The sequence below is a fragment of the Eurypyga helias genome, unplaced genomic scaffold (genome assembly GCF_000690775.1).
Source record: "Eurypyga helias isolate BGI_N326 unplaced genomic scaffold, ASM69077v1 scaffold42307, whole genome shotgun sequence".
Lineage (NCBI taxonomy): Eukaryota > Metazoa > Chordata > Aves > Eurypygiformes > Eurypygidae > Eurypyga > Eurypyga helias.
Genome location: NW_010261836.1, coordinates 6,695 through 31,494, shown reverse-complemented (window position 1 = coordinate 31,494; position 24,800 = coordinate 6,695). Strand labels below are relative to the sequence as shown.

The 24,800-nt window shown below is 41.7% G+C and overlaps 1 protein-coding gene across 1 annotated transcript; it reads left to right on the top strand.

Moving 5' to 3' along the window:
* Positions 1 to 219: 219 nt before the first annotated feature.
* TOPBP1 (topoisomerase (DNA) II binding protein 1) lies at positions 220 to 24,800 on the top strand. The gene is given in 28 exon segments (XM_010155509.1): positions 220 to 329; positions 926 to 1,060; positions 1,655 to 1,798; positions 3,238 to 3,419; positions 3,540 to 3,733; positions 4,487 to 4,666; positions 5,452 to 5,621; positions 6,196 to 6,359; positions 6,831 to 7,111; positions 7,355 to 7,668; positions 8,474 to 8,646; positions 9,665 to 9,876; positions 11,155 to 11,444; positions 13,095 to 13,268; positions 14,057 to 14,166; positions 15,226 to 15,349; positions 15,726 to 15,875; positions 16,356 to 16,452; positions 17,037 to 17,229; positions 18,041 to 18,267; positions 19,610 to 19,773; positions 19,882 to 19,891; positions 20,531 to 20,632; positions 21,163 to 21,326; positions 22,206 to 22,346; positions 23,342 to 23,431; positions 23,878 to 24,039; positions 24,559 to 24,800. Coding segments are annotated over 28 exon segments (4,572 nt in total). The 5' UTR covers positions 220 to 248; the 3' UTR covers positions 24,703 to 24,800.

Here is a 24,800-nt window from a genome sequence, read left to right as displayed (position 1 = left end):
GCGGAAGCCCTGAGGTGGGCTCAGCGGGAGGAGGGGCCTCCCGGTGGGTCCGGCTCCTCGCCCGGCTCTCTCCCTGGGAAATCGGCGCCGAGGCTGGGCGGCGTGGGGTAGGCCCGTGGGCAGGTGGGGACAGGGGCGAGAGGGGTTCCGCAGCTCCTGGAAGTGGGCGGTGTCCCCCGTCGCTGCGGGGTTCCGGGCTACGCCGAACATGTCAGCACGCTTACTGGGTTTCGCTTCTCAGTTAAAGGATGAAAGGTAGTAAGGAGCCGTTTTTTGTGAAATTCATCAAGTCGTCTGGGAGCTCGGAGCATTTTTTGAAAGCTCTTGAGGTAAGCAGGTTTGATCACCTTTTCCAGTGAGCTTGATGAATTATCTAATTAAAACGATTTCCGGGGTTACCTTAGGTGTTACTTATATGTGTACATCTGGAAATAAAGCTATTTCTGTAATAGAATTGTTCAGTGTTTAATAAAGTTTGTTGAACAAGAACATTCTGTTGAAATTGCTTATTAAGAAACAATTGCAGTTACAAAACATGTTGACGTTTAGTGATGTGACATGTAGCGTGGAAGTTCTGGGTGGTAGTCACTCGTCTAAGCACTAGGCAGACTTAGGAAGGACACTGTGGATTGGTTTCCACCTTGAGAGGTTAGTGGGAGTGAAAGGCACTGTGGCAGGATCAGGCACTGTGTGCCAGGATCAGGTCCTGAAAGTCTGCATGGTGAAGGTTTTATGTCTGCCTTGTAAAGACCTGGGGGAGTGAGGGGTGCACCCATGAGGTATTTTAGCCCTTCTGCTAATGTACTCTTGCATGGTAGCTTTGTTGTGAGCTGTTTCAAGTAGATGTCCTTGTGTAGTTTCCACAGGATTGGCTGTTTGTGATTTATTCATTAAATAGATGTCGTTGTATGCACTGTTTTCCCAGTCTATGAAAGAATTTCAGTCAGAAGAGCATCTGCAGATTCTTGAAGAAGAAGCAGCGCTCAGTATAAAAGAAAATGATAAATCACTTTACATTTGTGATCCTTTTGGAGGCGTTGTTTTCAACCATCTCAAAAAGGTATGCTACCCATCAACTTACTTCTAGATATATTCTTTCTTTTCTGGAAGCACTCGTGTCCGTGCTTAGAATCTCTCTCTTCTCTCTTTTTGTACTGAATATAGCAGTATGAAATATTCACAATAAAATCTTTACAACTTCACTGCATCCTATATTTAGGAAAGATGGTGATTAGCAAAACATAAGGATTATTTTGAGGCATGTGGGAAAACACATAGATCAGTTCCGATTCCGCTGGAGTCGCTAAGCTGGCTCTCACACCTTTTTTTACCTCCAGAATAACGTGATTTTGTTTGGCCTGCAAGGAATTGTCCAGCAGACAAAGATAGGCCAGCTGGAATTCTGTGGCATGTTAGCTATAACATCTGCTGCTTTTACTGAGACCAGAAAACCTACAAGGATTATACTGAAAATCCACAGCTGAAAATAAAACTGTCAAGTACCTGGAGATGCTGGAGGAGGAGGAGGGGGACAGACCAAGGGCCTTGCCTTCTTCAGGATTCAGGGACAAGGAGAGCCTGCCTTATACCGATGTACCTTCTGCTAATTTTCTGTCTGTGTGTTTGGTTTTTTTCTCCTGTTATTTAATTGCAGCTTGGCTGTAGAATTGTTGGACCACAGGTAGTCCTGTACTGCATGCAGTCCCAGCGATGTGTCCCAAGAGCTGAGTATCCTGTGTACAATATGACCATGGCTGATGTAACGGTATCCTGCACCAGCCTTGAGAAAGATGTCAGGGTAATGCATTGTACTTAATGGATTGGTTAGCTGATGATTGTTGATATTTGCTTCAGATGGCTCATTACAAAGGCAGCAGTCGTACCATATATGAAGTCTAACTGTGCCTGTGTTTAGATTTATCTAGTATTTCTGTAGTTTGTAGGCTACAGTTTAGGTAGAGGGTTGTACGGAGAAAGAGGGATCTTATGCATAGTATATAAATGTGTGTGTAACGATGTATCTGTGCATGCAACTGTATATATTATGTGATTATACATAGAATCATAGAATCATAGAATGGTTTGGGTTGGAAGGGACCTTAAAGATCATCTAGTTCCAACCCCCCTGCCATGGGCAGGGACACCTTGCACTAGACCAGGTTGCTCAAAGCTACATCCAGCCTGGCCTTGAAGACATCCAGGGATGGCGCATCCACAGCTTCTCTGGGCAACCTGTTCCAGTGCCTCACCACCCTCTCCGGGAAGAACTTCTTCCTGATATCTAATCTAAACCTCCCGGTTTTCAATTTGTACCTGTTACCCCTTGTCCTATCACTACAAGCTCTTGTAAAAAGTCCTCTCCCAGCACCCTTGTAGGCCCCCTTCAGATACTGGAAAGCTGCAATGAGGTCTCCTCGGAGCCTCCTCTTCTCCAGGCTGAACAAGCCCAGTTCTCGCAGCCTTTTGTCATAGGAGAGGTGCTCCAGCCCTCTGAGCATCTTCGTGGCCTCCTCTGGACTCGCTCCAAGTGGTCAATATCCTTCTGATATTGAGGGCTCCACAGCTGGACGCAGCACTCCAGGTGGGGTCTCAGCAGAGCAGAGTAGAGGGGGAGAATCCCCTCCCTCGACCTGCTGGCGACACTTCTCTGGATACAGCCCAGGATACGGTTGGCCTTCTGGGCTGCCAGCGCAATGTATATGCTTACATAAGATTTCACCTGTATTAGTATGGGAGTGAATGCATGTTTTTGGGATATTTATTAGCTGACTACTAAATGACTGGCTGTTTTGTCTGCAGCTGTAATGCTGCAGACAACATGCTTTATTTCTGGTTATTCACAACTACACGGTAAAGACTTAATATTCAGTCAGCTATGGTTGAAATAGTATAAATGAGAAAGAGATACTGGAATAAAGGAAAAGTAAACTTTGAAAGTAAATTAGCTAAAATATCAGCCGTCCATAAAATTTTACTTACATAGATTGACTGTGGTATTTTTATTTAGGGTATATATTATGGTCAGCTTATCATAAATGTAAATAAAATGGAAATTGTATTTGATGTTTTTTTTATGGCTTCCATATATATCCATTTTGTATTTTTGAACAGTTTTTTAGGAGAAACCATGGGCAGTTGAAATCCATGATGTATTTTTTTTAGGTGAATGTGAGTGTAACGTAGGTTCTTTATTCTCTTCTGGATACTTTCCGGTAATTATTTTTTTTCCCTGCCCAGGAAGAAGTTCACAAATATGTGCAGATGATGGGTGGACGTGTGTACAGGGACCTCAATGTGTCAGTAACTCATCTTATAGCTGGAGAAGTTGGCAGCAAGAAATACTTGGTAGCGGCTTCGCTGAAAAAACCTATTTTGCTACCCTCTTGGGTTACAACACTGTGGGACAAGTCTCAGCAAAGGTATAAAAAATAAATGAAAACTGGTTTTGTTCTGGGGACTGGTAATGATGCAGACTACTTTCTGGTTGATTTTACTTGGGAGAAAAAATATTTTCTTTCTTTTTTCTCTCCTTCCTTTAGCATAATGAGATACACTGATGTTAACGTGGAAGACTACGCTTGTCCCGTGTTCCTTGGCTGTACAATTTGCGTAACTGGCTTAAGCAGTTTAGACAGGAAAGAAGTTCAGCGCCTCACTGCTGAACACGGCGGGCAGTATACGGGGCAGCTGAAGATGAATGAATGTACTCACCTCATAGTTCAAGAGCCAAAAGGTAGAACTTGGAGTAAATGTTACTTTTACTTCTTGAGTTGAGGGAGTTTAAATTGTGCATAAGCGTACGAGTTTGAACTGTCTCTGCGTCTGCTTCAGTGCTGCTCTTACTACTTCTCTTCAGGGAATCGTGGTTGATGGGAAGAGTAACACAGGGCACCCTCACTTTGCTCTAAAGGCGTGAGAAAGAGAACAAAACAGGAAAAAGAAAGACCCAGGTGGTATTTAAGGGAGCAGAAAGGGAGAGTCCTAGAGGGGCTGGAAGAACAAATAAAAACTAAGATATTCTGCAGAGAGGTGGATAGGATTTAATTTATATGCTGGTTGAAATTGGATTGTGGACCAATGCTTTTTTTTAACTGATGTATTCTTTGTGCCTTCTGACATCCCTGCTAAGATGAAATGAAAGCTCCCTGTCTTTCCTCTTGGGAAGATGATTGTGGTTTTATTGTGAAAAGAATGGGAGGGGTTTTCTCCCCCCGCTTCAATTTCCTTCCCTTTCCCTGTGGGGAAATATCCTTGGATTTTTTTAACTTTCTTTTTTTCTGTGTGTTCTGAGTTTTTTTTGCTCTAACTGTATTTAGAGAATAAATAAGCAGATAAACAGAAGAGCCCAGAACAACACAGCTTGCATGTTGAAATCAACTGTTTGGATTTTTACATTTTCTTAATGTTCAGTCCTCTTTCACTGATCGCTGTTTGAAGCGTTAGTCTCTCAGTAACTTGTGCTTTCTATTTTGATTATATTTCAAAGGTCAGAAGTACGAATGTGCCAAAAAATGGAATGTGCACTGTGTGTCTGTGCAGTGGTTTTCTGACAGCATTGAGAAAGGCTTCTGTCAGGATGAGACGATATATAAAATAGAGGCTGGATCAAAACTGAGTAGTACACCCAGTACATCAACACCTACAAATCATGCCAGCAAGCCCGATTGTAAGTAAGACCTTTTAAAACCTGTTAAAGTAAGGTAGGAAACATTTGTAGGAAGGAGGTGGAACTGTTTCAGGTAGCAGGGTGCTGCTTGCTTTCACGATGCTGTTTTGACAGTTGGGGTTCGGATTCCGCTTATGCGTAAAGCACAGTAGATTACTTTTTATACACATTGGATATTCCAACATGTGTAGGTTTAAAACATGTGAATAATCGTTTAAAATGTAGACTTGAATTAGGATTATGATTGTCGTCTTAAGAATCAGCAGTGCGTCTCTCTAAGGCCTAAAATAGCATGACTGTTCATGCATATGCAGTTCAAAACAAGTGGCTGTTGTGAATTTAACTTTACAGCGGTCTCAGGGGGAAAACAAACGCTGATTATGTTAAAATTGGAGGGTTTTTTTCTAATTTTTTTCTGCACATACCTGTTTTCACTCATTCCATGCTATTAACAGACGGAAAGTTAAGAGTTCTGTAAACAGGCATACCACGAAAGACACAGTCAGCTTTAAATGTGTCTTTCCAGGCAGCTGGTGCTGACCACTGCTTCAGGAACTGACTGAACTGACGGCACTGAGTTAGTACTGCCAGCAGGGCACTGGGCATTCAAGTTAGGCCTTTAACCGAGGTTGTACTTACCTCTTAATTTTATTCTTCAGGCCTCGTGTTTCCTTCTAGCACAAAATAAAAATCTTACATCACAGTTTTGTGTTCTGTTTCGTGAAGCAGCGGAGAGAGAGAAGCCAAAACTAACGCATCTTTTTAAATTTTAATTTTGTTTAAAGATCACAACTTTTCGGACGTCAGCCGCATTTCCAATGTCAATTTGAGTGGTGTTAATGAAACGGCATGTAGTTCTGCTATGAGCAGCAGGCTGGATCCTCTTCCTGATGAGCTGGAAAACTTGGATATAAGTTCTTTTCAAGCCCCTGAAGATTTGTTAGATGGTTGTCGAGTATGTTTAACCATACGTATTTGAAATATTCAGTCTCAGCCCTGTGAAAGGAACTAGGTTGCAGCACTGGTAATTGCTGCTTGGGTAAATTGTTGTTTCCACGGTCAGTAGCAAATGCCACATTTATTCTGTATTCGCATGCTGTAGCTTGCCTGTGTGTCTACATAGCAGTGTGCGTGTACTTGTGTCAAATACTTAGTGTAAATATTACATTAGGTATTTATAGACACATATTTAAACACTACAGTGAATAGATTCTAGAATTGGTGTCTGGTTTTGGGTGGGTTTTTTTTTTTTCCGGTTGTACAACTTTGGCTGGAGGTTCCTTACATTAGTAAATAGTAAAGTATAGTTAGTAAATTAGTGAAATTTTGATAGATTAATTTGCAAATATAAATTAATCCAATTCTAAATGCTGAACTTTTTTGCTGCTTCTCGGAAGCTGCACCACTAGTTTCTCTGTTCTACAGTAGTCAGAACAAATTACACCAAAGTATCCTACTTTGCTTTTTCTCCTTTTCTTACTTTTTCTCTGTTTTAAAAAGCCTTTTTTGTTGCTCTGTTCTTTTTGTAGATCTATCTGTGTGGCTTCAGTGGCAGGAAGTTGGACAAGATGAGAAGGCTAATTAATTGTGGTGGTGGTTTTCGATTCAATCAGCTTAATGAAGATGTTACCCATATCATTTTAGGGGAAAGTAATGATGAGCTGAAACACTTTATGGACAGGACAGCTCACAGGTTATGATAACTATATTGTTTAAGTTCTACTTACACCTTGGTGGTTTTTTTTTTTCCTCCCACCACCCTGTAAACAGGAAACATGTATTGATTTGAAAATTCTAAATAATTCTTGACTTAAATGAGAAGACTTGCAGCTAGTATTCATAAGTACATCCTCCTGTACTCTTGAATGCAGTAATTCTTTGGGTAGCCACGAGTCACCTCAGTGAAAAGGAAATCAAGTATTGGTGAAAAGAGGTGTTAATGTGTATTCGTTAATATATTGAGGAGGAAGGATTTGGCAACCCGGAAGCGGCAGATACAGTTTACATTGTAGGAAATAAGTATGAAATTCTCTGTCCTCAGACTGAAAAAATTAAAAAATCTTGAGTTACAAATTTCAGGTGTGTGCATATACTAGTATTTGCAGAGTGGGAAAGGAGTTGTGAAACCTGCTGTAACTTCTTTGGATAACACTTTATTTTACAGGCCTCATGTAGTGACAGCAAAATGGTTGCTGGAATCATTTAGTAAAGGTTATCTGCATCCAGTGGAGCAGTACGTCCCTGTAAACTACCAGCTGTTAGAGAACCCAGTTTTGGATCAACCTGGAATGAAGTCAGTTCTTCCAAAAAATAACAATCTCTTGAAGAACAAAGAAGCTGTGAACGTTACGAAGCATCAGAAAGCTGCTGAAGATGACTTCCTCTCTCAGTATGTGAATAACGATTCTGCCTTAGGTACGTTCTAGGCTCAGCCTACCCTAGACAGTTAGCTGCTTGTGATTTGCATTTGCTTATTAAAAAGCTAGCCACGTCTAGTAGATTAACTTCTATATTGTCTTTTAGAAATCAAATTTAAACAGGCCTGTAAAGAGTGTTTTTTAACTAAAACCTGGCTGAAAACAGCAGAATACTGTAATTTCTTCATGTAACTATTTTGGGATGTCTTTGTTCTTGTCAAGCAATTACTGTGGCTGGTTACTTTTTTTTTTTTTTTCCTTTCAGATGAAGCAGAAAAACTAACACCCGGAACCTTCAGTGATGTTACTCACTTGACAGTTCAAGAAGAGAATCAGTCTTCCATTTGTAATGGCTCTTTGGGAGAGTCTTCTGCGCTGGCTGACGGGGGCTTATTTGTCAGAAAGAGATTTCTTCTTTTGGGGTTTGGTGAAGAGGACGAGTCCTGCATTGCAGATATTATAAAGGAGAATGCGGGGAAAATTCTGCCGCTGCAAAGCAGAACCGTTGCAGACTATGCTGTGGTACCTTTGTTGGGGTGCACGGTGAAGCTGACTGTTGGTGATGTTGTCACAAATACGTGGCTGGTAAGGGACTTAGCTCTTTATTCACAGAACGGGAAGTGTAGCTGTATTAGAAATATGTCTTGTCAGAATGCAGAGTTGTCGGTGACTTAAATGTAAGATGCTGCGAGATTAGCCTCATTTTGTTTGAGATGTGCTTAATGAAACCATTCTTTAAAGCCTCTGCATCTGTAAGGTATCTTGTATCTGCTTCACTTCATTTTCTACAGACTTGTTAAGTAGGACTTTGTTGTCACGATTCACAGGGCTCTTACATGAGACTCTGACAGCATTCTCTCTGAATAACAAACTGTAGAAGGAGCAAGTTGACTAATAATTATTTTATTTGATATTTTTGTGCTTGCTTTTTCTTGTCTTATGCTTTTTACAGCTTTTTAACTTGTGGCAGATAAGCAAGTCAGTTTTACAGCTCAAAGTCATAAACTATTAACCATATTTGCCAAGAGTGGGCACATGATGTAGTTGAACTGCTGTTAATATTTTCCAGTACTAGGTAACTTCCTGTGAAGTGAGTCTATGCAGACCCTCAGATCGTGCCTTGAACTACTTTAAGGGAGCCTCCAGGGTTGGGAAAGTAGGAACTGAAAAGTTCTGAATAATGCCTCAGTATGTCAAACCTGACAGGATTAAAATGACCTAGAAAAGAATTTGTCTGACTTGGTTGGAAATAATGTGTCTCATCTGTAATGATGGAAGGAGGACTGCTTGTCATGGGGTCCACAAATGCTGTCGTGCAGCGGCTGAAATATTGTCGGTGTTATCGCTGTTTGGATTGATCTGCATTTTTCTCTCTTTCACCTTCTTTAAGATAACATGTGTGGAACAGCAGCTCATTTTAGACCCCCAGTCCAATCCACTTTTTACGCCAGTCCCAGTAATGGAAGGAGTTGCCCCTCTGGAGGATTGTGTTCTCTCTTTTAGCCAGTTCACTGGTGCAGAGAGAGAGTCCCTGGTTTATCTGGCAGGATTGCTAGGAGCCAGGTATGTCCCCTGTTGCTGTTTCTTCTTGTTCTTACAGAGCCAGTGTGATGAAATCCACTATGCATTTCATTTCTTTTATAGGAGTAACAAATAATAGAGTTAAAGCTCTTTCAGATTCTATTAATTTACAAAAACTAGTGTTGAATGAGATGTTATTGTATAGTTATGTTATTTTTCCTCTCCTTTAGAGAAACTTAGTCAGTATTCACACAACCTTATTTCTGCCAGAATATGCTCAGTCTCAGATTTCCCAGTGACTGAGTCTCAGTAACTTTTTGCTCTGCTCTAGAACAGGGCAAACAAAGTCAGTTTTTCAGAAGTTGGACCTTCTGAGTTGCTCTCCAGTTGTCCAGGAGCAGACTGTTGCTGCTCTTCAGTACTGTTTGGTTCAGCCTCACCACATGGTGGTAGTGCACTGTGCCTTAGGAGCTCGTGAATTGTTTGCTCCCAATCATCAGAATCTTTGAAAAAACATTAAGAAAAGCATGTTTAGTCATGAAGTGGCAAAATTGTATCGCTTAGGGTATGGTTTGGTCTGAGTTGTACTCTGTTTGAACTGAATTCTTTGCCGGTGAGTTCTCAGTCCTGCTGTCTTCTTGGAAGATTGGGTCCTTGATGATAAGGGAAGAAACAATATAAATAAATCTATGGTTCTTGATGATAAGGGAAAAAACAATATAAATAAATCTATGGTTCACTTGGAAGTGATGCCTGTTGGCTTCAGGAAGGATTACAGTCTGTCCCATTAATCTTGCAGAAGAATGTTAGGCTGAGCGTGTGATTTGGAAATGGGATATGTGAGGACTTGTGGAGTGTGAGAAATGTTATATTTTCAATACTGATAGAACAAAACATTACTGTTAAACTTTTTGCTTGTAGGAGAGACTGGAAAGCGCAAAGTGGATGGTTTTGGATAAGTTCTGCTGGTTCCGTTGCTTGTATGCATTTTATAGTAGTATAGATATGCCCTCGATTCACTTTGTTTGACTAAATGAATGTTTTATTAATCTCAATTTAGAGTCCAAGAATTCTTTGTGCGGAAAGCCAATGCAAAAAAAGGAATGTTTGCCAGTACCCATCTTGTGGCAAGAGAACCGGATGGTTCCAAGTATGAAGCTGCGAAGAAGTGGAATTTGCCGGCAGTCACTGTAGCCTGGCTTTTGCAGTCTGCAAGGACAGGAAAGAGAGCAGAGGAAAGCAAGTTCTTGGTTGAAAATGCACAGTCTGAAGGTTGGTTACTAGCAGTTTAGGGAATATGATTGTGTCATTGTACTGTTCTTTCATTATTAAAGAAGGCAAGTATGATGAAATTTTTTTCCTAACGCTTTTGAACTATTAGAGCTATAGGATATTTTTCCGAGTATTTTTTTCCACATATATTCTTTCTACACTGTTGGGTCATGATTATAGAAGTATTACTGTGTGATTGCCGCAAGTCTCTTGGAGCCAGCGGACTCTGTGGTTATCAGTCGGTTGGGAATCAAGCTCAGTGTCTCGGCTTTGCCCTTTTTGCACTTATGCTGCTCTGCAGGTTGCGTGGGAATTGTTGATCCGGCATAGAGCTTCCTACTTTTTCATCTGCAGTGACATGGTGCCCCTCTGTTCAGTCCTTCCTGCCTACGTTTGATGCTTCTGCTCCTTTTCCCGTTATTTCCTGCCTTCTATTCGGCAATATTTATTCCATGCTAAGATGCAGACTGCAGTGATTTAAAACTGAATGTTAGCAGACCTGTTTTACCAGTGCCCTTGTGAATTAATTACGTGGGTCGCCACGTCAGAGGTTAAAAGGTGTGTTGTTGGCATAGGCTCGTCTTATCTGTATGTTACATTTTCAAGGATAAAAAAAGGGGGAGGGGGGAGGGAAATGAGCAATAAAATGTAAAAGCAATTCTTGTATTAATCTTTTTGAGCTGGAATGATGATGAGTCATGCTTGTCTAGAAGTGTTTATGTTGGATAAGTTTTAAAGGCTTATTCCTGGCTAAATCTTGGTCCTGTTAATCCAAAGGCATAAGGGACTGGAAGTGTGTGTAGTGACCTAAAGAGGTGTGGTTCAGAGCCATGAATATGGAAGAAATTTTACATTGCATGGGAAGTAAGGGGCCAGGGAGGAGGAGTTACCTTGAATGTTTTAAGGGGAGGATTTGTTGTGTATTACATCTTTTTCTTGGATTTGTGTTTTGATAATTGCCGTATGACACACGTGAGCTTGTACAGGTTTGTGTGGAACGCAAACAGTGTGAGTGGACCCAGGGGTTGCTCGCTCTTTTTCAGACATTTAGGGTCAAGCTCAGTACCGGTGTAATTCAAACTAAGTAGTTACTTAAGATGCTGTCTTTTAAAATGTAATTTTCAGTTTAGAGCATTTATTGGCAGGGGATGTGAATTATTTCTTTAGGGAAAGGAAGATCAGATGAACTTTAAGCTGTTGTTTAAAAGGGTATGCGAGATCCTGTGTTCAAAAGAAAATCAGACTGCTTGCTTTTGTTTTTCTTTGTTTCTTTTAAAGATAAGGAGAGGTCCATTACTCAGCTTAGCAAGACACCGACAACTGTTAAATCTTCTGATTCAGACCAACCTGCTTATCTCCTTGAAGCTGGAAAAAAACCAGCTGTGACCCCTCTTGATATCAACAGGTTCCAGAGTAAAGCTTTCCAAGCTGTAATCTCTCATCACGTTGGGAAGACAACCCCTCTTGCACAAGGGGGACTGCCACAGAAAGAACCATCTTTACATCTTGATACACCATCGAAGTTTCTTTCCAAAGACAAGTTATTCAAGCCCTCTTTTGATGTAAAGGTGATCATCTTTGCAAATTTTTAAGTCTGTAGAGCCTGTAGGGTTAAAGATGCGTATAAACTTAAAAGCAGCACAGAAACTTGTGCTTACTTCTTCTTATGCTGTTAACATACAGACTTTCCATTTTGAATAAAGCCAGGAAAACTGGCTCTGTTGATTTATATATATATATTTAGTTAATTGCCTGTGGGCTCAATTTATTGACTAGTAAGTGCTATAATGTGCTTAACAAAGTTCCTTTGTGCTTATTGCATCATGTGCTTGTGTTCTACACCTCACACGGTACACAATCTGTGTTCTGTAGATGTAGAGACGGAGAAATGTAACAAGAAGGCTTATAATTGCTCCGGTTATGTGGAAACAAGTGTTTGCTTGTTTTGTGATGAAATGCTACTTTAATGACATGTTTTAATGTAATGGCTTTATAGCAATTACAAAACTGTTACTGCAAATTGAAAAATACCTTGGGGTTTTGGGTTCATTGGCTCATTCTGAAGTCCACAAAAAGCTAGAAGAACTACTAGTCTTAAAACAGAATAAAGAAGCTCCCGACACTTAAGGACTGTCTGTGCTGGAATAGCTCTTGGATGACTCAGGTGTGCTTTGGAAGGCTTCAGATTTTTTCATTTTTGAGGCTTTAACTGAAAGATGAATGCATTGAATTTCTGTCAAGTTGTTTGGCTTTCTGGGAGGTGGTTTGTGGATTGGCTGTTTTGTTGTTTGGGGTTTTTTAAACTCCTCTGCCTTCATTAGAACAAACCATATTACAAACCCAGAAGAATTCAGTGTTCTATTTAGTTAGTTTTACTTCATGAAGAGGAAGCTTTGGGGAGACTTTACAGACCTTGCAGTACTTACCAGGGGCCTACAGGAAAGCTACAAGTGCTTGTAGTGATAGGACAAGGAGGGGTAATGGGTTTAAACTGAAAGAGGGTAGATTTAGATTGGATATAAGGAAAAAATCCTTCACAGTAGTATGGTGAGGTGCTGGGACAGGTGGCCCAGAGAAGCTGTGGATGCCCCATCCCTGGAAGTGTTCAAGGCCAGGCTGGATGAGGCTTGGAGCAACCTGGTCTAGTGGAAGGTGTCCCTGCCCATGGCAGCGGGGTTGGAACTGGATGGTGTGTAAGGTCCCTTCCAACCCAAACCATTCTGCGAGTGGGTCAGTCTGTGATTCAGTTGGTACTCTGCCTTTTGAAATCTAGTAGTTGACTACTCTGATGATTTCTAAAAGCAAGATACTCTAGACCAAAATTTCCCATTTTAAAAGAATGGCAGTAGGGAACCTGGTGTATAAAAGGTGCAGGTAGAATCACAAACTTACATGCAACTCTTGTGGGGGAAGTTATTAGTAAAATAATCAGTTGAGGTTTGTAATACCTGGCTTTGGCCACTGGCTTTTCCTCTGATGGCAGTGAAAAGAGATTATTAATCTGTTGTCTTCCTGTTTTGCTTATGCAGACTCTAAGATTGGGATTGTCACGTTCTGCTTTTGTGCAGTGGTGCTACAGTTGCACTTGCTAGCTGCTACTGAGCCACACCATCCTGGTTTAGGAGTATGAAATCTTACTAGAGGCTGCATTTGTGAAACTTGCACTTGAATTTCATAATGCATTCATGGAATTCAGTCAGTTGATTCTCTTTTGGTAGGATGCTCTGGCAGCTTTGGAAACTCCAGGAGGTCCTGATCAAAAAACGAGGAAACTGAGCACCCCTCTCTCTGAAGTCATCGGCAGGAACTTGAAATTGGCGCTGGCAAACAGCACAAGGCATACAGCAGCTCTTACAGCCAGCCCTCAGCTGACCACTGCACAACCAGAAACGGTAGGCGGTTTTGGTTTTGAGTTTCTGGAGCTGAGGCTTAATGGAGAAAATGCTGCATCATTTGTGATTTAAGTTACACAGGAATTCCTGAATTGTGCTTTGGAATCTTATATGAGTAGAAATCCCTATGACTGTGTCTTCTTTTCCTGTCTTTCTCTGTAAGGTCCTGCTCTTCTGCTTACTAGGAGGCACAAGATGTGATCAGTTGCTTACCCCCTTACCCCGACACGTTACGTTATCTTTTCTTGTAGTCACCTTGACTCTTGGGTCTAATCTACCCTAGTGAGAGAAACCAAGAAAAGATGGAGGAGGAAAGGAAGCGTTTATGTATGGCTTGTCGTGTTAATACACTGATTGCTGTAGTGGAGGGGTGGTCTTCAGCAATGGGAGGCTGTCACTTCTTATTTTGTAGTTCCTTATTCCTCTTTTTTTTTTTTTTTTTTCCCCCCCCCACTACAGTACAGTGATATGCTTCTGTGGCATCAGGTTTTTGAGAACTCCCTAATCTCAGTGTTAGGAAGTACTGAGTCTGTGGTGAAAGAAGCAGAATATGTTCTGTGAGGTTTGGCTAAGAGTGTCTTTGAATTCCTAGTGCCTGGCATGATAGTAGTTCTGGGTTTTGACCATGAAGTTTGGGAGCAGCAGAAATAGGGAAAATCTTCAGTTTATTCTAGTTTTGTTCTTCCTGCATATTTTACTACTTGCTACACTAAATAAAGTACTTTTGTTACTGATGCAGAAACCTTCCAAACATGACTCTCCTGTTTTTATCCCTGCTGCTGGCACAGGAAGAAGAGCGCAAGCCTCTAGCCGATGTCGTTATATATGTCAGTAAAAAACTTTGCAAGAAGCAAAGCGAGCTGAATGCCGTAGCAGCTTCTCTGGGGGCAGACTACAGGTATGTGCTGGTGCTAACAGCCTCTAAGAAATAGGAGCCTTTGCATTCTCACATGCATGTTATCTACGTGATGCTTTGCTATAGCTAAACATTAAATTTCACTACCTTAAACAATTTCTCTTGCAAAATAAGGCCGTCTTTTCTTGCCACGTCCCCGATCTCTGTGTTCTTCATGAGTCTCTCTAGAAAGGCTGGTTATCCCAAGGTCTTCCCGAATTGCAGATTTTTTGTTTTGCCTTCTCTTATTTTTGAAGGACACTATGAAACATGTTTGGCTTTTGGGTAGTTTTAAAATTTGCCTTATATTTTAGATTTTGAATGTGATTGGAATTTGTGTGTTTCTCCCTGGCTCAAAACCAGTTATTTTACAGATTGTAAGCATGGCTAAGATAGTGAGCTTAGAAAAGCCTAGGGAAAAAATAGATTGTCCTGAAAAGAAATGACCAACTAATGTTTGTGATTAAAGACAGAATTCTGTTCTCTCTAGATCTGATTTATATATCTTGCTGCGGACTCCTCTAGTAAGTGTTAGCATTCACAGTGTGGATAAGGAAGTTGCCATTGGGTTTGCTAGTAGCTTAGCAATGAAGAAGATGCTTGCATTAGATAGCAAATATTAGTGTTTATTGGTTTAAATGTTAGAATTTGGCATTTTCTGTATTTTGAGCTTTGAGGATCATTATTCCATTGCAGCTCAGTATGTCAGTGAAAGAAAAAGCGCTCTCATCCTGGGTCACGCATACTCTTCAGAAACTGATGTGGAACTCCACTTAAATAAAACCAAAAAACCTAAATCAAACCCCCTCCTCCTCGCTGTGCTTATTAGATTTACTTTTGTTTACTTCAGAAATGCTTTCAAAAGACTCAGGAGGTTTTTTTTCTGGCCTGAAACTGAACGCTGTTTGGTTTATTGAATGAAATAATTGCTTATTTAGGCATAACAAAATAGGCAAAACAGTATTTTAACATGAACAAGGGATAGGACAATTTCTGAGCTGGATTTCTGATACTTTTTGATAGAAATTATATTTTCAAGTTGTGTTTTGTTTTCTATTCTAGATGGTGCTTTGATGAAACAGTAACACACTTCATCTACAAGGGAGGACAAAATGACAACAATAAGGAGTACAAATCCGTTAGAGAACGGGGTGTACATATTGTTTCAGAACACTGGCTTTTGGAGGTATGGAGCTTGATTTGTTCCTTTATTAAAAATGAAGGGAGATGGAGGCTTAAAACCAGTTATATGGCAGTGGATTTTCTTTTTGTTTTAATACTGAACATGTATAGGAACTGATGTTCTACATCCTCCTTTTTATTTATGAATTGAGGGATCAGTTTTCACTAACGTACTTTCACCCTGTTCTCCATGAGGAGAAAATTAACTGTCTTCCACGGAACATTTGTACTACACATTTCTCAAACGAGAGCCGCATTTTTCTCGTGTGTAAAATACTTCTTTTGGTGGTGTTGTTATTACATTTTTCCTATGTTTAGATGAAATTTCTTTTATCTCAAACAGTTTCTCATCTATCTTGTGTTAACTGGTGTTTTTACAGAGTGCCCAGGAATATAGACGGCTTCCTGAATCTCTCTTTCCTCACACTTACAATCCCAAAATGAGCCTGGACATCAGTGCAGTGCAAGATTTCAGTCTCTCCTCTTCCAGTAAACTTCCATCAACTGGAAAACTAGCAGAGGAAGACGAGGTATAGTGTGTGATAGGAATTCATGTTCTGTGAAGCAGTTCGGATGCAGTTCACTTAATTGCTACATTAACAACAAACATTGGTCCTTGTGTCCTGAATCAGGTTTAGCTAGTCATTAATAGTAGATATGTCCTTAAGGTTTTTCTGCACTTGTAATATTCCATTTCTAGGGCGATGGAGGGAAACAGGCATTTCAGGATTAGAAGTGCTTTCCAAATCTGAAATTACGTAGGGCTTTGCCTTCTCGTGAAGATAAAGAGATCCAGGGTGTGAACTCGCCTTAGTAGACGCTCAGACTGGAGAATAGGTGTTGTCACTGGTGCTGCTGCTCACTGGTTTACTGTCGTTGCGGTAGCAGAAAGGTTGGATTTACTCTAAGGCAGGATTATTAATCTTCAGAATTTCTAGGAGTTGTGTAACATGGGTAAAAAGCAAAAAAATTTGGCGTTTGAGAATCCTACTTGTCTTCATTGTTTTTAGATTATTCCAGTGGATGAAGATGATGTAACTACTGACCAGATAAAGGAAATGGACACTGCAAGGGAAGGTCAAATTGTAACAAGTGAATCCAAAGGAGGTAAATGTAAATCACTGTTTTTGAGACAGTTGTGGAACTGTTCAATTAACTATCAGTTGAAGCCTTGTTAAGATCTGGAAGCTTTAGGTACCATATGTACATACCAGCCAAGTATTGCTAGCCCTTACCTTTGAGGATGAGAGGAAAAGGGTTTGCTCTCTATTTTAAAGACACTGACAGCCCATAAGAAAATCACGATCAGCCACTGCAAATTACTGAAATGCCCTTTCTTTGTTTTTGAAACACTGAAGTTTGTCTTTAAGGTGACACGTCACTGGTTCAGAGTATGCCTCTTCTGTTACATAAATAAACGTGTTAGGGGAGAACTGTGGGTGTAAGTTAGATTTTGGAACCAATTCAGAAGTGAGCCAAAGGGAGGTTTCTCCTTATGGGTAGGAATAGGTGACTTGAGGCACGTGTAGTTCCTAGGTATTGTTTTCCCAGATATCTCTTACTCTCCTTAATGTATTGTCTTTGTCCCAGAAGGGACAAAGTGGGGAAGGGAAGTTGGCAGGAATTTCAGTAACTTTTCACTTGTTACAATATTACAGTCTTGATCTTACTGTTTTGTTTCTTCTGTGAAGTTTTAACCCAAGCACTAGAAATGAGGGAGAACTTCCAAAGGCAGCTGCAGGAGATCATGTCTGCCACATCGCTGGTGAAACCACAGGGGCAGAGAGGATCCCTTTCAAGGAACAGTTTTGATGGTTCTCCAGCCACTCCTGAGAGCACACGGTCTGTGCGAAATGGCCGCAGCAGGGTCTTGGAAGCTCTAAGGTATTGATTTGTGTTTCAAAGTATCTGATTTTGTCCTCACTGCTGGTACTTAGACACTCACTGAAACGGGAGTAGGCCTCCGGGGTTTTCAGATGTATTTTGTTTCTCTACTGATGTGCTTAAGTTGCTTCTCCTGCAATTCAGAGTCTTTAACTGGGCATGCTAGATAAAGTCAGAATGTTACCTTCTATGGGTTTGGGTATCTTTTGTTTTTCAAAAAAATCACAGAATAGTGTGACTGCTAATTATGCCAATGGACTTCTTTTCTCTGCAGAGTAGTTTGTGTTCCTACAGCTTCATTAGAAAGTAGTGCTGCGGTATTTCAGTACATAAGTCATGTACAAGTAGTAGGTGTTCCTGCAAAGTGCCTCTGTGAACGTCACTCCTTTTCTTTTCTGTCTAAACAGAGAACAGGATTTGAACTCCTAACAGTGCTGAGCTACAGTGAGAAAGTAATTGAAACCTTGCAAAATTATTCCTTTAGCTTGGTATTTATTTGCAAATTAATAGGTTCAGTAAAGAGTGGAGTACACTGACTTTTGGAATAATTTATCAATATAACACATAATAAAAACATCTCTTACTGATATTTTGGATGCCTTTTTTTCAGCCATGCTGACACTTCATCTCACAAAGCCAGGCTGATGGTGTTGCTTTGATACTGAAATTTTTCCCTTTCCTAGACATGCTTTCTAATAATGAGGTCACTTAGATGCTGCACTTGATGTCATTGCTAACACATTGCCTTCTAATTTGGTAGCCTTCTTGCAAAACAAATGAATATTTAAGGTATCTGTGCTTTTTTCCTTAGGCAATCCCGTCAGGCACTTGCAGATATGAACACAGAGCCATCTCAGAGTGAGCAGATCATCTGGGACGATCCTACTGCCAGAGAGGAGAGAGCAAGACTTGTCAGCAACTTTCAGTGGCCTAATAGTCCTTCCCAGTATCCTGAGCAAGGTCAGAGTAACGCCAATAAGAACACGGATGACTCTGCCTTCAAAGGATCTTTAGCTGATGCAGAGATTGCTGGTATAGGTAAAATCAGAAATACAACCTCCTTGTTCTTTGCTACAGCATCCATTTCATAGAATCACAGAACGGTTTGGGTTGGAAGGGACCTTGAAGACCATCTAGTTCCAACCCCCTGCCATGGGCAGGGACACCTTCCACTAGACCAGGTTGCTCAAAGCCTCATCCAGCCTGGCCTTGAACACTTCCAGGGATGGGGCATCCACAGCTTCTCTGGGCAACCTGTGCCAGTGCCTCCCCACCCTCGCCGGGAAGAACTTCTTCCTGATATCCAATCTCAACCTCCCCACTTTCAATTTAAACCCGTTACCCCTTGTCCTGTCACTACAGGCCTTGGGGCTTTTAAAATACAGCAGTGTTTGAATTCTGCATTAAAAAAAAAAAAAGTGAGCATTGTTGGCATTCCTTAAATGCCAAAAAAATACAATTTCACCTCTTTAAGCTCCGTTGCTGTTTTTTAAAGAGAATCTTTTCCTATCCATTTGCCATTTGTGGTCAAATACCAGGGCAGTGCTTGTCTAAAAGTAGTCTGCATCAACTAGGAAATCTTTTAAATTTTTTTTTTTTTTTTTGGAAACACAGCTGGTTTCCAGGTCACAATTCACATAGGTGTAGTGGGATTCAAGTGGGAATACCAGCAGCAAAATCTTTTTAATTGCAGAGGAAATAAATACTCATAGATGAAGAATGGGGATACAGGGGGAAGATAACCCAGAGCCCAGAAAACAGATGTGTCAGAGCTGCCTATGGACCTGCTTAGGTCAGGATTCTGTGAAGATACTGGATCTTCCCTCTTGTTCTTGAAATGTTTAGTCTACTGCTAGGACTAAGATACATATAAAACATACTTTTTTTCATCTGGTTTTGCTTTCTTTCCATTCCTGCCTCCTGAGAGAGAGCAAAATCCTTTATTTCTCTATCCCCAATCTCCCTCTGTCCCCAGCTCCTTCCTGCTCAGAGTTCCTGCTTGCAGCAACAGTCTTCCTGAAAACCAACCCTCTAGAGTAGGTTGAAGAAAATTAGCTAAATGCGTTCAATTCATTTTTGGCTCAACTGAATCTGTGTGGTTTAGCCAAAGAAATGAGGGCATTTGAGGCGTGGGGTGGGGATTTTTTGGTTTTCTTGGGGTTTTTTTTTAAGCAAGTTATCTAGATAGGCAAGTCTGCAATACTGCAATTCGTGGTTTGTGGTATAAGGAGGAGCATCTTTATGAAATGCAGTGGTGAAATGTACCTGTATGTGTTGCTGCAGCAGTTGTGTTGTCCGTGCAAGAAAGCTACTTTTTTAACTTTATCCATAATTATATTTAGCCAAAGACGAGTCATGCAACAACACTTTGCTTTCACAGCTGTTCCTGAGGCTGGGGATGGAGATTTGACCGAAGATCTAAAGAATCCTGGAGGTCGAGATCCTGAAACACCGATTAAAAATCACTTGATCCCCACTCCGCAGGCCCCCAGCATTGCTTTCCCACTGGCCAACCCTCCTGTGGCACCCCAGCCCAAAGAACAGGTTTGTCATATGAAGAAATGTTTATGATGATTTATATTCTGGGAGATGAAGTTTTGAACTTGCTGGTAAATTCGAAGTTGGTGTATATCTGCATTCAAATTCTTGAAGTGGATCACTTGTGTGTGGTTCTATTTCTCTCTTTCCCCCTTTCTTTAGGATTTTGAACAAGTAATGTTTGCTCAAATAAATAAAGCTTGTTTGTTCAGACAAGTAAAGCTTTTTGTCCTACTAGTTTTGGCTGGAATGCTGAGTGGGATTTAGAGTGGAGAGTTACTATGTGTATTACTTGGAGCTCCTCCAGCCATGTTAGGGTGATTGGAGAAAAGGTTAGGCCTTTGGTTCCTTGGTGGTATCTAGAATTTATGTTTAGGTACAAACGGAAAATTTTTAATCTGCCAAAAACCTGGATTATTTAAATTTCTGTTATGACACAGCGAACTTGGAAGGGGCTGGGAAAAGGAGCTTGGTCTTTCACCTGCGGTGTGTCATGTGGCACTCAAACCTTCCGCAGCTCTGTGTCTTCAAGAGATTATGGTTGCTTCAGTTGTGTCCTGAAGAAAGGGGGAACCAAGAGGATGTTAAGCAGGAGCCTAAAGTTGATTTGATAAGATCCAAGCTATTTGTCAAGTGATTGACTGGTTTGGTTCTGCTTTTCCTAGCTAAAAGAAAGTTTAACATAAAAATAACCCAGCATGTTTGGCAGAGAAGTAGTCAGCTGCCAGCCTAATCTGTCTGTATTTCCAGGCTGCTGCAGAAGATGAGGAGGCTGCTGAAGAACCAGAAAAACCCCGTAAATTTCAGCTGTCTTCCCTTAATCCTCAAGAAAGATTTGATTACTGCCATCTGATTGAGGAATTAGGTATCAGATATTTGTGAAATGCAAAGAATTGTATGCATCTGTGTCTGGTCAGCTGCGGCTCACTGGGGAAAAGAAAGGGCTTCTGTTAACGACTCGGCAGACTTGAGGTCTTAAATTTATGGCTTTCTGTGCTTGTGAGCGATTCTTTGAATATATTATGATGTGAGCAATCAGCTTTGTCATAAGACAGCAATGGTTTTGTCTTCGGGCAGTTTTCTGTTAGCTGGCTCCACAACCGCCTCATTTTTCGCTCTTGGGAGTGCCCAGGATCTGCTGTCCTCCAGTGTCTCTGTCATTCCTGTCTCTGCTGCAGTGGCACTTTATTTTTATCAGAGCCACTCTTCCCTGGCTGCTGCTGCTGCTTCCTTGCCAGCTTCTGCCCCTGTCACTTCAGTGATAATACTTTCAGTGTAAATTTGACTTCAGTGTATTTTTATCTGAATTGAGGTAATTCTCACATCAAGGTGATCCTTTCTGTGGTACAGCCTGACCCTTAAATAATTTGAATCAAATTCATTCCTCAATTCAAGGTGGAGTAGTACTCGAGAAACAGTGCTTTGATCCGAGTTGCACACACATTGTTGTGGGACATCCTCTTCGAAACGAAAAATTCTTGGCCTCGATGGCAGCTGGGAAGTGGGTGCTTCACCGTTCCTACCTGGAGGCGTGCAGAGGAGCTGGCTGCTTTGTACAGGCATGTGACCTTACTGTTGAGAAATAAGTGTGGTGTGCCTTTTCACATTTCTCTTCGTTTTGCACTACTAGGAAAGGACTTACCTTCTCCAGACCAATTAGCAGTTTAGGGTGCCCAAGCCTTGGGAGTTCAGAGGATCAGGGGTTTTTTGGCAAGCTTTTCTCTGAAAACTAGTCCTGGCCTAACTCCTGGTATAGGATAAATCAAATAACCATACATTTTATAGTTACTTCTGAAAATTGAAGTAACTTTGGTAAATTCTCACTGGTATCAGCTAAATTTACGTGGATCTTGTTACACCCCGAGTTAAACCTTGATCCTTCAATAAAGGAACGTACAATAGTTTTAAATAATCCAATCCTAACCAGGATGTAAACACTTCTGAACACCATCTCTTTCCAAGCCCTTGCCTCCCCTAAGCGTTCCTTGGCAGTTCTCCTGGGTCTGGCATTTCTTTTACACTGACCAGGCCTCCTTTAACATCACGCCCCTGGACTGGTTCCTGTCTTTATGCATTGGAACCATCTCTAATCGTGTCGGAAGACACTGTAGAAGAGTTGGTGGTGCCTGCAACAGTGAGTTGCTTTGCTGTGCTGCGGGGTTCCGCTGTAGGTAACTGCAGGAGGGTTCTGGCGGTGCACATGGCTTGATCCCACCAAAAACACGAGGTGATTTAGATATGTAACATGCGGTTAAGAGCCGTATCTCTTAATTTTCCACAGAGCTGTTCTGGCCAGATAAAATCAATATATAAAGCTAGAGAGAGCTGGGATTTGTTTTGGGGTTGTTCCGTTTTTTCTTCTTGATGTGATGGGGTTTACTTTTCTGCCGGTGAAGTTGGCAAGATTGCTTTGTAATTCAAGTTTACGATTGTTCTAGGAAGAAGATTACGAGTGGGGAAGTAATTCCATACTTAATGTTTTGCCTGGAATCAATGTAAACCAGAAGAAACTAGCCCTTGCAGCCATGAGATGGAGGAAAAAGATCCACAAAGGGAGGCAAGAAACTGGTATTGTTGAGGTATTCAGATACTCCTGCAATGTATGTTGTACAGTGCGGGTGGACAGGAGAGGAGTTGTCACCCAGTAAGTCAGAAACTGGCAGGGAAAGGTGGTCTGCCTTGCTACTAAGAACAGAATGGCTTAGCTGCATATATTCTATTTAAGGAATTTTGTTTTTTAAAAAAAACTTCTAGTGCTCGTATATTAAGTCTTAATCTCCTCCTGAACTATTGTTCCTGTTCTGCAAAGCAGGAACATGGCTCCTTACGTAGGAAAACGTCCCTCAGCCAGGACGAGGATGTTTGCACTTGAGCCCCGATGGGGAGCTGAGCTAACCTAACGTGGCTTTGCTAGGGAGCCACCACCAGCACCCGCAGTGCTGTGCCGTGTGGGTGGACACCCCTGGCAGCATTTTATAGCTCTGGCAGAAGTGGGACTGGGGCTCGCCCAAGCCTTTCACCTGCCCTCTCAAATCGGGCGTTGCAGTCGAGTGTTCCTTGAAAGGTCCTGATGTCACAGTCGCGTCAGGGTAAACCTTGGCTTGAATGTGTTCTACAGTAACCTTTATTAAAGCAAGGTTTGAAGCAAACCCTCTGTACCCCTTGGGAAACACAGTGAGTGTTTGGAGGAGGCAACCAGTTGGCCCCAGGTGCAGCTGAGTAGATAACAAAGTGCATGGGGGTGAGGAAAATGTCCTTTCCAAGTAACTGTTTTTCTAAAAATGGGTTTCTGTAAATGAGCGTCTGGTGTTCTGCAGAAAATGCTCATTGACCAGGGTCTTTGGACAGGTGGGTTTGCTGGTGGTGAAAGGGCTCAGCAGCAAGCTGCCTGCCTGCGGGGTTGGCCCTGTAGCTGTGTGTTCTGTGGGGATTTTTCTGCCATTTAAAGACAGAACGAGGTGGTAGCAAATCTTTTTATCGGACGGATATTTCCCCAAGGGGCAAACTGCAGATCCATGAAGTCTTTGTAATTTTTTTTTAGTATCAACATACTAAATCAAGTCTTTTATCTTAGGGAGCTTTCAGTGGCTGGAAAGTGATCCTGAATGTTGATCAAACCAAAGAAGCAGGATTCAGGCGTCTTCTTCAGTCAGGAGGAGCAAAAGTATGTAGGTTGGTTGGTTGGTTTGGGGTTTTTTTCATTAAATGGATATATATTACTATGTTTTCTTTCTGTTAAACTCTGTGCTGGGCATTTTCTGTGTGAGTAAAAGGTCTTAACCAACAAAATCGCTTACACGGGATAGCTGAGACGTGGGCAAAGGGGGTGGAGGAAAAAGCTATGGCATCTTCATTTTGCAAGTTGTCAGGCAGAGCAGCCTGTCTGAGGTCACACGAGTCTGTAGTGCTGGTGGGGACTGAGGATAGCGTCTCTGTGCCCTGATGAGGAGGATCACCCTTCCCGGCGGTACCGAATGCAGCTGCCAACAGTATTTTATTGCTCGTTGGTTTGCTAGTGGATTTGATGAGTGAAGTGTCATGAACTGCGTTTGTCCTGCGGAAGAAACAGGACAATAAACTTGGTTTTGTCTGTCTTGTTTTGATCTGTAGGTGTTTCCTGGTCATTCTGTGTCTCTCTTTAAAGAAGTGACTCATCTCTTTGCTGACTTCAGTAAGCTGAAGCCAGATGACACCAGGGTTAACGTAGCAGAGGCGGCAGCCCAAGGAGTGCACTGCCTGAGACCGGAGTACATCGCGGACTACCTCATCCAGGTGTGTCTTGGGGGTGCCCCTCTCCTGCCCCACAGCAACCCCGGCCACCTGCAGCCTCTGAAATGGGCTGCTGCTCTGCTGGTTGTGTCTCTCCTTCGGCAGGAACTGTGGCCACAAGTGCCTGTGCTCAGTATTTCGATCCCTGGCCTCAAATGTTAACTGCTCTAACTGGACTTTGCCCAGAGAAGCTGTGGATGCCCCATCCCTGGAAGTGTTCAAGGCCAGGCTGGATGAGGCTTTGAGCAACCTGGTCTAGTGGAAGGTGTCCCTGCCCATGGCAGGGGGGTTGGAACTGGATGGGCTTCAAGGTCCCTTCCAACCCAAACCATCCTGTGATTCTATGACTTGTTCTAGTGCTGGCAGTGGGATCTATTGCAGGGCAGGGAGCTGGCAGAACGTTTTCAAAATGTGGCCGTACAAGTTTTGTGATTTTTTTAGAAAACTAATGAGCAGTTTCTTTCTTTTCAGAAGCTTCTTGAGCTAAACTACCACATTTTTTTTCCCCTTCCTCTATTGAAGGATCCACCTCCCCCAGTGGAGTCTTACTGCCTGCCGGACGCTGAATCTTACCTTCACAATAACGCAGAACTTGGAACTGGATTATCCCAGAAGAGAAAAGCACTGGGAGAAATGAGCAGAATCAAGCGATCCAGAATACACTGAGCAAATTGTTGGGTTTTTTTTCTTTTAATTTGTACAGTTTTAAATTCATATTTATATTTTTTCATTCTCACGGCAAACATTAAAGGCTTTGAGTTTCA